Source organism: Trachypithecus francoisi, unplaced genomic scaffold (assembly GCF_009764315.1).
Source record: "Trachypithecus francoisi isolate TF-2019V2 unplaced genomic scaffold, Tfra_2.0 Lachesis_group3, whole genome shotgun sequence".
In the NCBI taxonomy this organism is placed as follows: Eukaryota; Metazoa; Chordata; class Mammalia; order Primates; family Cercopithecidae; genus Trachypithecus; species Trachypithecus francoisi.
The window spans coordinates 141,798,705-141,814,451 of record NW_022681468.1 but is presented as its reverse complement, the minus strand read 5'-3'; the positions used below and the strand labels follow the sequence as shown (position 1 = coordinate 141,814,451).

General features: G+C 40.7%; 1 protein-coding gene across 2 annotated transcripts; it reads left to right on the top strand.

Annotated features, from left to right (window-relative positions):
- Positions 1 to 2,572: 2,572 nt before the first annotated feature.
- On the top strand, positions 2,573 to 15,441 carry DUT (deoxyuridine triphosphatase). Of its 2 annotated transcripts, none has more exons than XM_033190200.1 (7): positions 2,573 to 3,306; positions 3,764 to 3,902; positions 6,235 to 6,326; positions 7,848 to 7,892; positions 13,384 to 13,458; positions 13,607 to 13,677; positions 14,100 to 15,441. In XM_033190200.1, the coding sequence occupies exons 1-7, from the start codon at positions 2,781 to 2,783 to the stop codon at positions 14,154 to 14,156; spliced, it is 1,005 nt and encodes a 334-aa protein (XP_033046091.1). In that variant the 5' UTR covers positions 2,573 to 2,780; the 3' UTR covers positions 14,157 to 15,441. The 2 variants fall into 2 exon arrangements, with proteins under 2 accessions (XP_033046091.1, XP_033046092.1); XM_033190201.1 differs by having other exon boundaries at positions 2,897 to 2,990.
- Positions 15,442 to 15,747: the final 306 nt, after the last annotated feature.

Here is a 15,747-nt window from a genome sequence, read left to right as displayed (position 1 = left end):
CATGTATAAGTATTTCAAAGGAAGAATATCTTGATTCTTGAGCTTTCACAAAATGGGTTAAAATGTTCCTAGTTCCCAAATCTCGAATGCAGTAACTGCAACTTAGTGCCCCTTAGTTATAATATAGATTTCCAGACGTTACTTGTTTCTGACATTGAGTCCATATTTACCTTTGTTTGGTTTAATATAATTACACACAGGAACATTGCTTGAGCTTCCATCATCGTACCTTGAAATTTATGAGCCAAAAATCAGGCTGAAAGGCTAATGAATATTACTGAAGATGAACTGAAAAGATTCCTTGGGCAGATTGATTGGTCAATAGAAGTTTCCAGGGTTTTCATCACCAAACATATTTAACAATCGAAATACCCTGGGCAGCTTACAAAATCTCAGTATTTGCCTGTTACACTGCTTTACCACTACTATGAAAATAGTCTATGTAGTGGAGTGAAACCAGTTCTGCTACTCTAGCCAGATGGAGCCAAACAATTAATGTCTGAACCAGGTATAAAGATGGTCTGCATTATATGGTTAATTTTCCAGTCCAATTGGATGCCCTACAAAGATGAGAGAGGAGACACAATATAAAGAGATCATATAAGCCAGAAGAGACAGTGGGAACTTAGAGCTGATTTAGTTTTTGAAGAACTTTCCAGTTTAGTCCGTATGATTCCCCTCCTCCTAATTCTTTTCCCCTTATCTAATCCTGCACAATTAAAGCCAGCAAATATATTTCTTACATTAAAATTTAAATTAAAATTTCACTTTACATTCTACAGTGTTTTAGCCTTGCAGTCCTGTTTAACTATTGGGACATCTTTAGGGACTTATTTAATAGTCTCAGCATAACTAAGAAATAAGCAAATATTCTGAATGCTGCCTGGTCTGCAGTTATTCTTTTTAAAATTATTTTTCTTTAAGACTAGTCAAGCATAGTAGTGAGAAGGGGAGAAAGTAGAACAAGGAGTTTCAGATCAAACTCCCGTGAAAAATCAGTTGACATAACTCACTACCTTTGGGACAGCCATGCAATTACTCTTAATACAATTGTACCACAGATGTATTGCCAAGAACAAAGGCCCTGGCTCTGCTCCTGTATTTAAGGTAATGGAGCCTTTATTAAAACAGTCCACAGTATAGTATACTTGGTAAAGCTGATAATATTGGTTAAATGTGACATAACTCTTTTCAGGATGTCTTGACCGCTGCAGATTCTCTAGAAATAAATCCCCTAGAGCAGCGGTCTTTTACCAGGGGTGGGCAACAGAATCACCCTGGAGGTTTTGCGTAGTCAGTTGGTGATGGGGCTTGGACATGTGCATTTACTCTAGCTCTTTTGATGATTCTCCTGTGTACCCTGGCACTTAAGCCATCTGCTTATAAAAGGTAATTCTTTTTCTTTTTTCTGAGATGGAAGTTTTGCTCTGTCGCCCAGGCTGCAGGGCAATTGTGTGATCCAGGCTGGCTCACTGCAACCTCCACCTCCTTGATTCAAGTGATTCTCCTGCCTCAGCCTCCCAAGTAACTGGGATTGCAGGCATGCACCACGACACCTGGTTAGTTTTTGTATTCTTAGTAGAGACGGGGTTTCACCATGTTGGCCAGGCTGGTCTCAAACTCCTAACCTCAAGTGATTTGCCAGTCTTAGCCTCCCAAAATGCTGGGATTACAGGCGTGAGCCACCACCTCCGGCCTGTTTTTATTTCTTCACTTCATAAAACTCAATGATGCTTTAAAACGAAATAACGAGTCTTTCTCTGGACTGTAATTACAGAACTTTTGTCTCCTGGTGCTTCTACGCCACTGGCATAATTCAGAGTATGCTTTTCATGGTGATTATGTTTGTTAAGAGAGATTGGGTATTCAGTGTATTAGGCAGAACTATAGTTGTGAGTTTGCGGCTTAAGTATTCTGATCCCTTTGAGCCTTTAGTTCAATGAGGCAGTCATTTGTGAGCAAGGAATCAAATATGTCTCTCATGTGAACACTTGAATAACTGGAGAAAGTACTCCAGCAAAATAAGGGAGTAAAATAATGTTGGCTCAAAATGAGGTCGAAAAGTTGCAGAGCTCGGATCGTGTTGCTATAGGCATAAATCTGGGAGTCCTCAAGGTGTAGCTAATATTTAACGTCCAGAGAAGGTAGTGTATATTCCATAGCCTCATGCAAAGGACTTTCAACAAGGAAGAGGAACCAGTTAAGGAGACCGAAAAGGTAGGGCCTGTATGAAAAGGCACAGCAACGAATGTAAAACTTCCCCAATCATACTCTAACACTTCTACTTGTCATTTATCTAAAACTGTCCCACAGCTTAACTTTGAAAATTCAAAACCATGCAATTCAGCTCTCAGATTTGTGTGAGAAATAACGAGATACTTGCAGCTCAGAAAAAATTATTAACAACTATCTAGAAAGTGACTGCTTTAGCCCCCACTGTAAACTATACCACTGCGGCCCGATCCTTGTTGGACTCCTAGCCAAGGGGTTCCCGCTGCGTTTCTGTTGGGTTATCCTAAACCTGATAGGATACTACCGCCCTTCCTGCCTCCGGTCGAAAACACTACAACGTCTGGCACGCGGTGCTGAAAGGAAATCGGGCGCGGTGTCTTGCCCACAGTCAGGCGAGCGGCACCGGGTGCAGTAATTGTCACCGGCACCCACATGCGGTTCCGGCGCTTAGGGCGCCGCTGAACTCAGAGCCCGGGAGTCATGGCCGCTGGCGGTGACGCCCCAGTCAGCCCAGGAGCAGGGGCCGGGCCTGGTGGACTCTCGGAAAAATGGGGGCCAGAGCAAACAAGAAGAGCGAGGGCAAGAGGCGTAGGCACCCGGGGGCGGCAGCAAGACTCAGGACGCCAAGGGCACCGTCTTCCTGGTGCCCCAGAGCCTGCGCCGCCTCTCCACGCCCCTCGCGCGGCGGCGACTGCTTCCGAGGTCATGTTCCCGGGACGCGCGCGTCTTCAGGGTGGAAGCCTGGCGCACGTCCGGAGGTGCCGAGAAGCCAACCAGCCCAAACTCTGGGGGAAATGACTCTCCTCTGCCCTCGCCCCGCGCTCTGCTACCATTTCTTTCCTGCTCTGCTTCGCTCAGCGATGCAAAACGCGCGAGGCGCACGGCAGAGGGCCGAGGCCGCGGGACTCTCCGGGCCAGGCCCGCCCCTCGGCCGCGCAGCGCAGCACGGGACGCCCTGGCCGCTGTCCAGCGCTGGCAGTCTGAGCCCAGGCTGTCGAGGAGCCAGTACAGCCGGGGCCGCGGGCTGGAAGGGCGAGGTTCCTAAACCGGGGGAATGCCCGGCGCCCGGGGAGGGTAGGAGAGCGGCGGACAAAGGGCCCCGGCCCTCCGGAAGGAAGCCCCGCGGCTTGAGGCGGTGGGGGAAGTAGGGCGGCGGGCGGCCCCTGTGCGCGCAGGGGGAGTCCATTAGGGTCTCTGGCGGGGGGGGGCGGCTTTCTAGTGTGTGAGGGCGACGCCCCAAAAGCTGTCACCCAGCGTCGGCCCTACGCGCTGAATGTGGATAGTTGACTGGGACCCAGTAGTTTCCGATCCCAAACCTGCTTTCTGAGAAGGGCTTCTAACCCAAAATGTGAATCCCGCCTCCCCTCTTGGCCAGAACTGTGGACTCGTCCGGAGGGGGCGGTGGGCAGGGCGGAGCTGGCGGGAAATTTCGGTTTGGCGGGTTCCCTGCGGCGCATCTGATTGTTGGCTCTCTTGTTCCTCGTGTGCTCTCCTCGCTCGCCTTCTGGCTTTGCCATGCCCTGCTCTGAAGAGACACCCGCTATTTCACCCAGTAAGCGGCCCCGGCCTGCGGAGGAGGGCGGCATGCAGCTCCGCTTTGCCCGGCTCTCCGAGCACGCCACGGCCCCCACCCGGGGCTCCGCGCGGGCGGCGGGCTACGACCTGTACAGGTGAGCGGGGACCTCCCGGCGAGGAGGCTGGGAAGGGCCGGCCATCCGCTGCCACAGCTAGAAACAGTCATCGAAGAGATCACAGGAACACACTAGTTATAAATAGGATTTCAACCTTTTTCATGTTGAAAGTTTTAGCTTTCATCTTTGCCATAAATTTAAATAGAGATTTGGGCAAAGACTGCAGAATTAGTAAAATAACTATACGGCATCTAGCAAGGCGTTACTTTGCAACGTTTATTGTGCCCTTGCTAAATAGAAGATAGAGAGGAAGGCACATGGTGGCTTTCGAGTGGCCTGAGGGTGATGCCTGTGCTCAATAGAAAAGCCAAGGTGAGAGCCTAGATGTGAGCGTGAAAACACCTAAGAAGGATGAACAGAGGTGTATCTGCCTTAAAAAGTTATTTTCTATACATTCATCTGGCCCCACGGCGGAATTTCAGAAGGCATGCGAATACGAAAGGCAGAGCTGCCTGTAATACTACCGCACTTTCTTCTCTACAGCACGTTTTACCTGTACTAAAAACTTGCCTTATGCTGTTGTATTTAGTCCTCACAACAATCCTTAGCTAGGTAAGTGTTACTTTTTACGCAGGCGGTAGTTTGTGAAGAGCTGAATTTATTTCCCCAGAGACTTGAAGATGATACAATTTTTTATCCCGGATTTTGGGCTTTTTTTTTTTTTTCTTTTGACTACTGTGCCCCAGTTCTTAGAGCCATTAAGGTAGGAGAAAAGTAATGCTGAGAGGGAAGGAGAGTTTATACTAAATCCCAAGCATTGGGATTTATTTTAAAGTATCTCAGGTAAATCAAACATGAGAACTATTGGTTTAAGCACAGGAGAAAAAGTAGTGCATGATGATAGCAACAGAAAAGAAAGTAAAAGGAAAGTAGGTATGGACAATTGCAGCTGGAAAAACTACAGTCTCTTAATTTTAATGAATAAAAGAGTGGTGTAGTTTGACTAGACCTTTCCAAAGTATATTTTGGAGCACTTTTTTGAGTCCTAGGGGAGTCTTTGATTTAAGATACCTTAAGTAGCCTCCTAATCAGGTGACTTTCTGTATACTGAAATAGACATGGAAATAATGTATCTGTAATAAATTAGGCCGTAACTAATAAAGAGGGATTTCAGCAAAAGAAGGGGAAGTATAGTACTGCTTTAACAGACTTAATGAAGTTCTCCAAAGTAAACTTCTGGTTCTGCTCATTGTAAAATCTCTTAAATTTCTACCCAGCAGAGGGCCACAGTAATAGCAAGAGTAGCAGCATTTGCTACGTGGATCTTAGAGGAATTCTGTTCCAAAACAAGGTCCATCTTCAGGGACTGTTCACAGTGATCAGCTCTCTCCCTCAGCCAGGAAATTCATCGCCTAAGCTTGGCAAACCACCAAGCCCCGCCTGACAGATACAACACAGTTCTTTATCCCTCTTATTTTGTCCACCCATTTTCTCCTTTCCTTCTGCAGATATTCCCTAATCACATAAAAGATTGTGAGAATAAAATGAGTTAATATATGTAAACCAGTTGGAACTGTGCCTGGCACATAGTAAAGGCTTAATCAATGATAGCTAGTATTATTAGTAATATTTGGCCTTTTTTCTTTGTTCTTTCTTCATTTTTTTCCTTTTCAAACTATGGTAGTAAAGCATCCACCTTTTGAAAGTTTGCCTTTCTGCCCTTTCATGCTAATAAGTACCTCAGTTTCCCAATAAACTTGTTCAGGGGCAAACATTTACAATGTTGACATCTCTTCACACCACCAAAAATATTCACGGAGAATTATTTTATCTAAAGCTGTCATTTTAATAATAAAATAACTACCTCTACCTTCTTCATAAACTTTTATTTTTTTTTTTTTTTTTTTTTTTGAGGCGGAGTCTCGCTCTGTCGCCCAGGCTGGAGTGCAGTGGCCGGATCTCAGCTCACTGCAAGCTCCGCCTCCCGGGTTTACGCCATTCTCCTGCCTCAGCCTTCCGAGTAGCTGGGACCACAGGCACCCGCCACCTCGCCCGGCTAGTTTTTTATACTTTTTTAGTAGAGACGGGGTTTCACCGGGTTAGCCAGGATGGTCTCGATCTCCTGACCTTGTGATTCGCCCGTCTCGGCCTCCCAAAGTGCTGGGATTACAGGCTTGAGCCACCGCGCCCGGCCCTTCATAAACTTTTAAGATGAATTGGGAATTCATCATAGCAAGGTTGATTTTAGAAACTAAAGTTGCATTAATTCATTAAATATATTGAAAGCAATTTTATATGCTTGGTCACAAAGAAAATATAAAAACAATTTTATAAATAGATTTGCAGTTATTTTCTTTCAATATTTTCTTAGTGCCTATGATTACACAATACCACCTATGGAGAAAGCTCTTGTGAAAACGGACATTCAGATAGCGCTCCCTTCTGGGTGTTATGGAAGAGTAGGTGAGTCATTTAAGAAACAGGTAACTATTTGTCAAGTTCTCCTTTGTGATACGTTCTTCATGTTTCATTTGGGGTAATAAGCAGGCAATATTGCTTGGGCTGTGCCCTAAAAGAAGCACCATTTGTGATAGCAAATGCACTGTTTGAAAGGCTTTATTTACATCTTTGCTTTGCCTCTTTTTGACCCTTTTGTTTTTCTCCTTCCTCACTGGAGCTTTTAGGCTCACATTGGCCTAGAAGGCTGTTCTCAGAACATGGCATTTTATATTAGGAGAGTAAAACTTGGGACCTTGGTCCCAGAGTGTGTAAGCCTACTTAACCTTTTCTTGTTTGGTCATGGGGTTAGGGTAAGGGATACTCTTCAGTGTTGTAGAGGCATTGGGAGGAGGTAGGACAAAATGGAGTACAAGTCAACAGGTTTGATTTTTCTGGAGCGGATCAGTTGTTACCAGACAGTTCTTTGCAAGAGCGTAAGTTCTTTTTGACTAACCAGAGTAAACATAAAGGAGTCAATCGAGCTGTGACGCCCTCCTCCAGGGAAAGGAGTTAGACTGGCACTATCTTATTAGCCACAAGTGGGAAAAACTGCCAGTACTTCAGCCCTTAAAAGATAGCAAGATGGCCTCTCATCTCATCTCTTGGGCATCATTGACTGCATTTTTTAGAGTTTTTTCAGGGGAAGGGGCAGGAGATGGAGTGAAATAAAGGTTAGTATAGAAAGAGGCAGCATTATTGACAAAGTGCCTGATTTAAATTATTCTAAAATAAAATACTAGTTAGGATAATTAATTATAGGCCTGATGCTTGAGACTGCAATAATAAGGTGTAACCGTAGCTTTTTATTTTTTTCAGTTTTTAGGATTAAAAAGTAGACTAGTATTGAATCATGGAGACTTGGTTTTTGGCGTTTTTAGTTAACTGATATTAGCCTGTTTATCTTACTCTGGTTCGTGTGTTTCCTACAGGCATGTCTTTTGGCATCTGAATCATGAATAGTGGGGTTCCAAGTTGTAGGCTATGCTCTGCTACTATTTGGTTAGGTTTGTTTCCATCTCCCTTCCCCTTCCTTTCCCTTCCCATCTACATTGTACATGTTGTGGTTTCCCATTTAAAACCAAAGTCTTCCTCCGTAGTGTTCCTGCTGGCCACACTCCTCTTTCTTCCCCTTTGAGGCTTAACTTCTTGAAAGAGCAGCCTACAGGTGTTCCCATTTGCTCACCTTTCAGCTCATTCTAGCAATCCTTCTCCCCTGTCTGCAGCACCACAAATTCTAACTGAAGTCACATGGGAGTGGTTTAAGTTAGTTTTGAATTAAAACCTTGTAGAATTTTTCTAAACTAGTCTTTCCAACTTTGGTAATGCAGTATGATGAATATTCTTTAATTCAAAACCATGTGCCAAAGTTAAGATGAAGATGTAGATATTATAGGTGAAGAGAATGACATGCTTAAATTGCATCAGTTATCTCTGGTATAGCCCTTCCCCCTTAAAATAACCAAAGTCTCCTTTTTTGTTTTTTAGCTCCACGGTCAGGCTTGGCTGCAAAACACTTTATTGATGTAGGAGGTAATACATTTCCTTTTTTATTCTGTAAATGCTTGCAAGCATTTTGTCTTTGTTTAAAAGGTAATATTCAAACGACAGATTTTATTTTTAAGAAAATGAAATGACTAGAGGAAAGCTTGTTATTATGAGGAGGCAAAGCTTTGTGGTTATTTTAAGCAATTATATTTTGCTTAACTACTAACTTAAGTTTTAAAATAATTATTACCTGATTATTAATGACTTAGATTTAGTGATGTAATAATTAGGTAATTATTTAAGCAACAAGAGTTCTAGAAAACACAAGGCTGTCTTGTAAGAATTTTCTTCATAAGAGAGCTATCTGTCTTTAGCAAAATATAACAAGAAAATCTTTTCCCTGAAGTCAGGAGAGAAAACACCTTTCTCTAAATTTGTCAAGACAGTCCTCTGTGGTACCTGTTTCCCTTATAATAAAGTCTTTCTCAGGTCTCCCAAAGTTAACCCTACCTCATGTGGTACCTTTCATGAAGAACCTTCAGTGTCCTCTGCTAACTACTCTTGCTACAGAGCTACTCCTCTTATCGTAAGGAAACTTCTGCTTTCCTGATGTGGTTTCCTTGTTTCGGGTCTCCTCCAACTGGGATTCAGACCCCACTTAACGTGGTCCCTACATACTGATCCTTTATCCCATCAGTAGTGAATATTTCATTTAACAAGATATCTTGGCCCCACATAAGTAGGTATGCTAGATCTCCTCCACCCGTTTTTACAGAGCTACTTTATATAGCTCTGGCTTAGAAATGAGCCCACGTGGATATGTGGTAACAACTGGAGTCTCTGTGTGATTCCAACCCCCTCGTTCTTTCCACTGCAATTAAGTGTGAAGATTACCCTGCTGTATCCCCCTCACCAACTAAACATGTCCTGAATTAGCTCACTTTTATGTGCCACTGCAAGGGCTAACTAAGCACTTAATGAAACCTGGCTATCCTAGACCTGGTCCTTAGTCTGACATTTGGTGGGCATGGTGTCTCTCCATAGTGTCACTAGGTGGTGCTGTTGGCCAAGACAGGACCCCAAAAGTTCTTAGGGACTAAAGGGGAGCTAAGTTTTACATAGCAGGGATGGACATTGACAGCCCACTCTCTGGTTGAGGATTCCTTGGGCTCTGTAAGTTATGCTCTGTAAGTTGACTTTTTACAAGGTCAACTATGGTCATTTGGGACTGTAACTTAAGGATATAAATGATTGTATATATTTTCTTTTTTTTTTTTTTTTTTTTTGAGGCGGAGTCTCGCTCTGTCGCCCGGGCTGGAGTGCAGTGGCCGGATCTCAGCTCACTGCAAGCTCCGCCTCCCGGATTCACGCCATTCTCCTGCCTCAGCCTCCCGAGTAGCTGGGACTACAGGCGCCCGCCACCTCGCCCGGCTAGTTTTTTTGTATTTTTAGTAGAGACGGGGTTTCACCGTGTTAGGCAGGATGGTCTTGATCTCCTGACCTCGTGATCTGCCCGTCTCGGCCTCCCAAAGTGCTGGGATTACAGGCTTGAGCCACCGCGCCCGGCCGATTGTATATATTTTCAACGAAGTTTCAAATGATTGTGCAAGGAACAGGAGCTTTGGAATAACAACTGGATTTAGGTCCCAGCTCTGTCACTAACTAGTTATTAACGTTTCTGAGCCTGTTTCCTCATCTTTCAATGGAAATTAGTGTGCCTGCCTCTGAGTGGTGGGAGGATTAAATGATAATATGTATGAAATACCTAATACAGTGCTTGGCACATATTAGATTCTGTGAGATATAATTTCTGTCCTTAGGGACTTCACAGATTGTTTTTATGTGGAAACTTTTTCTTTTTTTCGACTTTGTTACTAATTTTTGCTCTGTTTAAAACAACTTTCTGGAAAAAAATTCATGTAAAAGAATGGAAAGTTAGTTTGCCTGGTGGTTGGTATGGTATTATTCATAAAATTACACTGTGGTGTGTTCTTGGATGCAGAGAACCTTAACAATCTCCCTTAGGCACAAGTTTATCATAGTTGGCAACAGTTTTTACTTCTGAAAAGAGATGTTGTTAGAAATCCCAGGCTGTAAATAAGGGTCAAAGGGAAAAGTTGAGCATTCAGGATTCTGTTCAGAATTCACATCTGGTAGGTGTGGATAGTTTTTCACTAAAAAAAGGTTTCCAACAAATGACATGCCAAACTCTTGACACAGTAAAACTTTTGCCTGAAGTCAGTTAATCACTCTGCCAGTTCCAATGCATGATTTTTCCAGTGATAACTTCAAGATACTTTCTGCTTTCTCTGAGGAAAAATGTCCCTGATACTTACATCCTGTAGGCAGAGAAGGCTTTTCTTGAAGGTCGAATGGCAATTGGGTGGTAAATGAGTTTGGAACTACTGAAAGTTTTATACCATCAGCATTCATGTTAAAAAAAAAAACTGTTGAGGGCCTTTTTTTCTGCCATACGTTTGAATTGACTTCAAACTACTTAATTTCTTTTAGTCAGTTACAGGTTTTTCACATTTTCTTGGCCCAAGTGTAAAGAACACCTGTCTCTAGAATTCAAGAAACCCGGTCATTTGAGTAGTTCTGATAGGACTACTTTACAGGTACAGCAGAGGCCTTTACAGAAAGAGAATATTTTTATATGTTAGAAGATACTATAAAGCCAACAAGCAAATATTTACAATTTATACGAAAAAGAATAAATGAGAAAAAAAACATGAACAAAATATAGACGAGGACATGCAAATGTCCAACCAATGGGAGGAAAAAAGTCCAGCCTCACTAATCATCAGGGAATGAAAAGTAAGGCAATGAGATAACCATTTTGTACTCATCATATTGGCCAGAATGTAAGAGATTGTTGCCATCAGATATTGGCAAGCATTTTGGAAATGGGCATTCTCAAATATTGCTGATGGAAGTCTGAATGGCTACACCTTTTTTTTGCAACCTATTTGATGAAAATAAAAAGTATTAATGCACAAGGATATATTTAAAGGGCTTCTTTATTTTTTATAGCAAAATGTAAAAGCAGCCTGTGTCTGATATTATGTAAGAGAATAGTTACATAGAAACATATGGTACAGGTTGGGCATCATGGCTCATGCCTGTAATCCCAGCACTTTGGGAGGCAGAAACAGACAGATTGCTTGAACCCAGGAGTTTGAGGCTCATTTGAGCAACATAGGGATACTTTCTCTCTACAAGAAATATAAAAATTAGCCAGGTGTGGTGGTGCCTGTGCACCTGGAGGCTGAGGTGGGAGAATCACTTGAGGTTGAGGCTGTAGTGAGTTGTGATCATACCACTATACTCCTGCCTGGGCTGTAGAGTGAGACCCTGCCAAAAAAAGAAAGAGAAAAAGAGATACCGTATTTCCATATCTTGTATCTAAAAAGAATGGCTAACATTTACATTTATTAATCTCAAAGGATAAACAGAAAAAAAGTAGTATGTAAGATATATTTCTGTAACATTAGCTATCTCAGGGAGGGTAAGAGAATGTTATAAGCTTTTACTTTATATGTATTTGCATTGTTTTGGTTATTTAAAAATTTTCGAATAAAGTAGAAACAGAATAGTTCAGAAGTCAGTCAGTCCATATTGTCTTTCTCTAACTCATTCAAGATAGATGAATTACTAGCCTGTACCTCAAAATCTCCCAGCATGGAAGTTCTCTAGCCTACTGTGGCCATTTTTTTCTAACATGGAACAACATGCTATGTTGAGGGATTTCTTCATTAAATCTAATTTAAATTGTCCCTGCAGTCAAAATTTTTTCCATATAGGTAATGTGGAAAACAGCTGGTTTCATCTTTATATCAATTTTTTTCATAAATATTAAGGTATAAATTAATGGTCAACTGACAGTGGAGAAATAAAGCAGGGTTGGTAATTCGAATTGGTCAAGTTCAGTAATTGATTGTTTCCTTCAGGCCAGACAGGAGATGAACTGCCTTTGCTGCTTTTCTGCCCAGTTTTATACTCACTCTTCTTGTAAACGTATCGCATCAGGAACCTTTTAAGAAGTGCTTAAATTCAGATCCACTTGTCCCTAGTAATTCATTCATAAAGCACAGGGGTTCATTTAAATGTATGTTGTAATCCGTTTGGAAAATCTAAAATGTTGTTTTTGCTGAATATGGTGGACCTAAGCGTTTGGTTTTTTTTTCCCCCCCTTATATGAGAAAATTGAAAGGATATGCTTTGGAATTACCTTTGTTCTAAAAAAATGGGGGGTGGGTATGTTTTGGGGTTTTTTTGTTTGTTTTCTCAGCTTTCAAATAATGAGGAGTATGGGCAAATAGCGTTACTGCCCATTGAGCTGAACACATGATTATTTTTAGTTCCATATTTTTTTAGTTCCATTTTTTCCTTCATCAGGGTTTTTGTTGGGGGTAGAGTATTAATAACAAGTAAGATGTGACATGGAGCTGTATTTAGTTAGATTCACGTGAGTCCTGTCAAGCCTTTCACAAACTGAGGGGAAAGAATTACATGTATAGCAGGAAATTGCGAGTGGGAGGAGGAAGGGAAGTGACTGCTAATAAGGTAGGGGATTTTCGGAGGGAGGGTAATGAAAATGTGCTATAATTGACTGTGACGATAGTTGGCCAACTCTGATACATTATAAACTGTGGAACTGTAACACTTTAAATGGATAAATGGTATGCTTTGTGAATTATTTATCAATATAAAAAAGGAAAAGGCCTGTTGCACCTGTATTATCTGTGCTTGTGTTTATGGAAATATTTTAAATTATTGGCTCAAAGATAAATGCTAGCAAGTCTGGTAAGTGTAACTCTCTGGGCTATGGCAGGGATGTGGCTTAAGTCTCCCTTGCAAAGATCTTCTCCCCCGTGTTCATAATCTCAAAGAAGTACTAATTACACATATAAAGTTGTAGTCATGAAGCCTATGTGCTACTGTCTTCTGAGAAATCATGCTCTAAGAAAGGATGGTGGTTCAAATTAAAAGGAGAGGAAGATTATGAACTGAAAAGTTCAGGTACATTTTTAGTGTAAAAATGGAATGTTCTAAGATTTGCAAGACTGCTGCTTCACAATGTCAGCGTTGACTTATTCCACTGCAGAGCTTTAGGCTTTTTTACATTTTTATTTATGACTCAGTCGTATTTCAATCTGGGTATTAGTGGGAAGCTGATACCAGGAAAAGCCTTTAGAACCCAAATTGTAATTTTCTCCTAGTCTTTTTGGCAAGTGTGCGGTGGGTAGACAGTAGGTTGGAGATGGTCATTGCTACTCCCAGCTTAAAAGAGGAAATGGTTGCCATTTGATAAAGAGTGACAGGTTGGAAAATTAGGATCTGTTTTCTAAATTTTTATTTGTATTTTAGTAATATCATTTCTTGGTTTTGAGGCTTTACATAGTACCAGGGCAAGATTCACTTATTCAATTGTAAGAATACAAATCTCAGAGCTACATAACAGTGATTTTGGGATCTTACACCTCTAGTATTCAGATAGCAAAAATTGAGATAATATTATTTTTCTTTTTTCTAGCTGGTGTCATAGATGAAGATTATAGAGGAAATGTTGGTGTTGTACTGTTTAATTTTGGCAAAGAAAAGTTTGAAGGTATGTTAAATATATACATTCACATAATTCTAGTGAGTTTTCGGAGTCATGTATGTGTAAATAATATTGACTCCTTTAATTCTCATTGAATAAGACAGGATGTGGAGAATGTCAGTAATATCAGTAATAAACTATTCTTTCTTTGAAGTCAAAAAGGGTGATCGAATTGCACAGCTCATTTGCGAACGGATTTTTTATCCAGAAATAGAAGAAGTTCAAGTAAGTATTATAAAGGATGATAGAGAATAAGTAATATAACATCTTAAGTGAAGAAATATGTATAATCTTGAGGATTTAATATGCTGTTTGTAACTAAATAGTATATATGACTAAACTTATTTTAAGCAAATTTAAAATACTAGTTTTAAGAATTTCTTAAAATGGTTTTCATGTAGCTATTATGTAGTATTTACTTTGCATAATAAGTTATTTAAACATACTGTGAACCTCTAATATTTTATTAGATTTTTTAAAAGTTATCCAAATTTAATTTTCTTCTTTCTGTAATCTCCCTTTTGAAAAGATGATATAGCAAGAGTAGAATTCTGGCTATATTTTTCTTAGGAGCTGGAGAGGAAAACTGAAAGAGGCTCTAAAAAAAACTGTGAAGCTTACCACCTTTCTATCTGTCTATCTTTTAGGCTTTGGATGACACTGAAAGGGGTTCAGGTGGTTTTGGTTCCACTGGAAAGAATTAAAATTTATGCCAAGAACAGAAAACGAGAAGTCATACCTATTTCTTAAAAAAAAAAAGTTTTTGCTTAAAGTGTTTTGGTGTTTTGCACTTCTGTAAATTTACTAGCTTCACCTTCGAAAAGTACTGCATTTTTTACTTTATTATTTTTTTTTTATGGTCAAGGAAGAGATCATAAAAAAAAAACACAAAGCTTTTTGTGTTTGGATCAAAAAGAAACTTTGTTTTTCTGCAATTGATGGTTGTATGTAAATCTGCTTTGTGGTGACCTGATGTAAAGTGTCTTCTTAAAATCAAATGTACATCAATTACAGATTTAAAAAAAAAATTGTATTTAACTCAAATGATCCTCCCCCTTCAGCAACTTATTCTGCTTTAATTCCTTTAACTCTTAAGCAATATGTTGTATTCAGTAAACTTAAATTCTTATACAAGGTACAAAATCTTGCATAAGCTGAACTAAAAGAAAATGAAAAGGAGAGATTAAAGGTATTCCTTCTTCTTCCTTCACTAGTTTAAAAACTTCTTTTTAATCTTAAGATTCTTTGTGATGAGGGTGAGAAAAGAATCCTCAGTTTATTTTTCCACTATTAATCTTTCTTTTGATAAATCCTCTATTGACTGGGTAGAGGTATGTTTGTGAAAGACATGTAACTTGGGGATTTGTTACCTTTGATTTGTTCCCCTGAATTTCATCTCATCAGGCAAGTTGTACTAGTTGTAGCTATGAGTTTCCCTAAGTGAAGTAGCAGTAGGCTGTAATCAAGAAAATATGCCATTTATAGGGATAAGATAAATGAAATAATACATACTTCGGCCACCAGGTTTTTCTATCTCATACATAAGCAGCACTTCATTGCAGATATGGAACTGATTCTGTGGCTTAGCTTGATTGACATCTTTTGGAAGTTTCTGCTAGTGTGCTTTCCTTTCTTTACTGTGTTTCTCAAATTCCTTTGTGTCAGGGTTTTTTGGTGTCACTTAGGTTTTGTCCATCAGATTCTATGAGACACCAGGCATCATTTTGAGGATGTGGGTTATACACGTGGAATGCTTCTGGAACTATCAGTTCGCTTGGCCACCCAGTTTGTGGAAGCACAGGCAAGACTGTTCTTTTCTGGTGATTTTCCAAGCCATTTAATACCCTGCAATATAATTGTCCATCTGTGGGTCACAGTTCATTAGTGAGTCTTGAAATCAACTCACTGGGACATAGCCACCGTTTTTGTGTACTGGGTTGGGCTATAAATTATTTCTGTTGTCAATAAAATTTAAATGTTTTTCTGCTAAACTAACTAGAATAGATTCTGTTTTATGCACCTGAACTATGATCAATACCGAATAACAGCTGAGTAAGAACAAACAGTATTACATGGCTACCGAGAAATATGGTCTTAGTTTATACTGTTAATATTAGTTACCTCTTACAGAAAGTCTGCTGTAGGCCGGGCGCGGTGGCTCACGCTTTGCTCTAAAATCCTAGAGGCCTCTGCTGTGATTCACCTATGGGAGTCTGCCAAAGGCTCCAAACAGCATCCCTATCTGCCACTGTCACCTCAAGCACCATTGGATCTGCTGGGTCATATGGCCTAAGT

Excerpts from the sequence above, each read along its gene's own strand:
- DUT (XM_033190200.1), top strand. The coding sequence starts at position 2,781 with ATGGGGGCCAGAGCAAACAAGAAGAGCGAGGGCAAGAGGCGTAGGCAC. Across the intron at positions 3,307-3,763 it reads ATGCCCGGCGCCCGGGGAGG|AGACACCCGCTATTTCACCC; the intron begins GTAGGAGAGCGG and ends CCTGCTCTGAAG. Across the intron at positions 13,678-14,099 it reads CAGAAATAGAAGAAGTTCAA|GCTTTGGATGACACTGAAAG; the intron begins GTAAGTATTATA and ends TCTATCTTTTAG.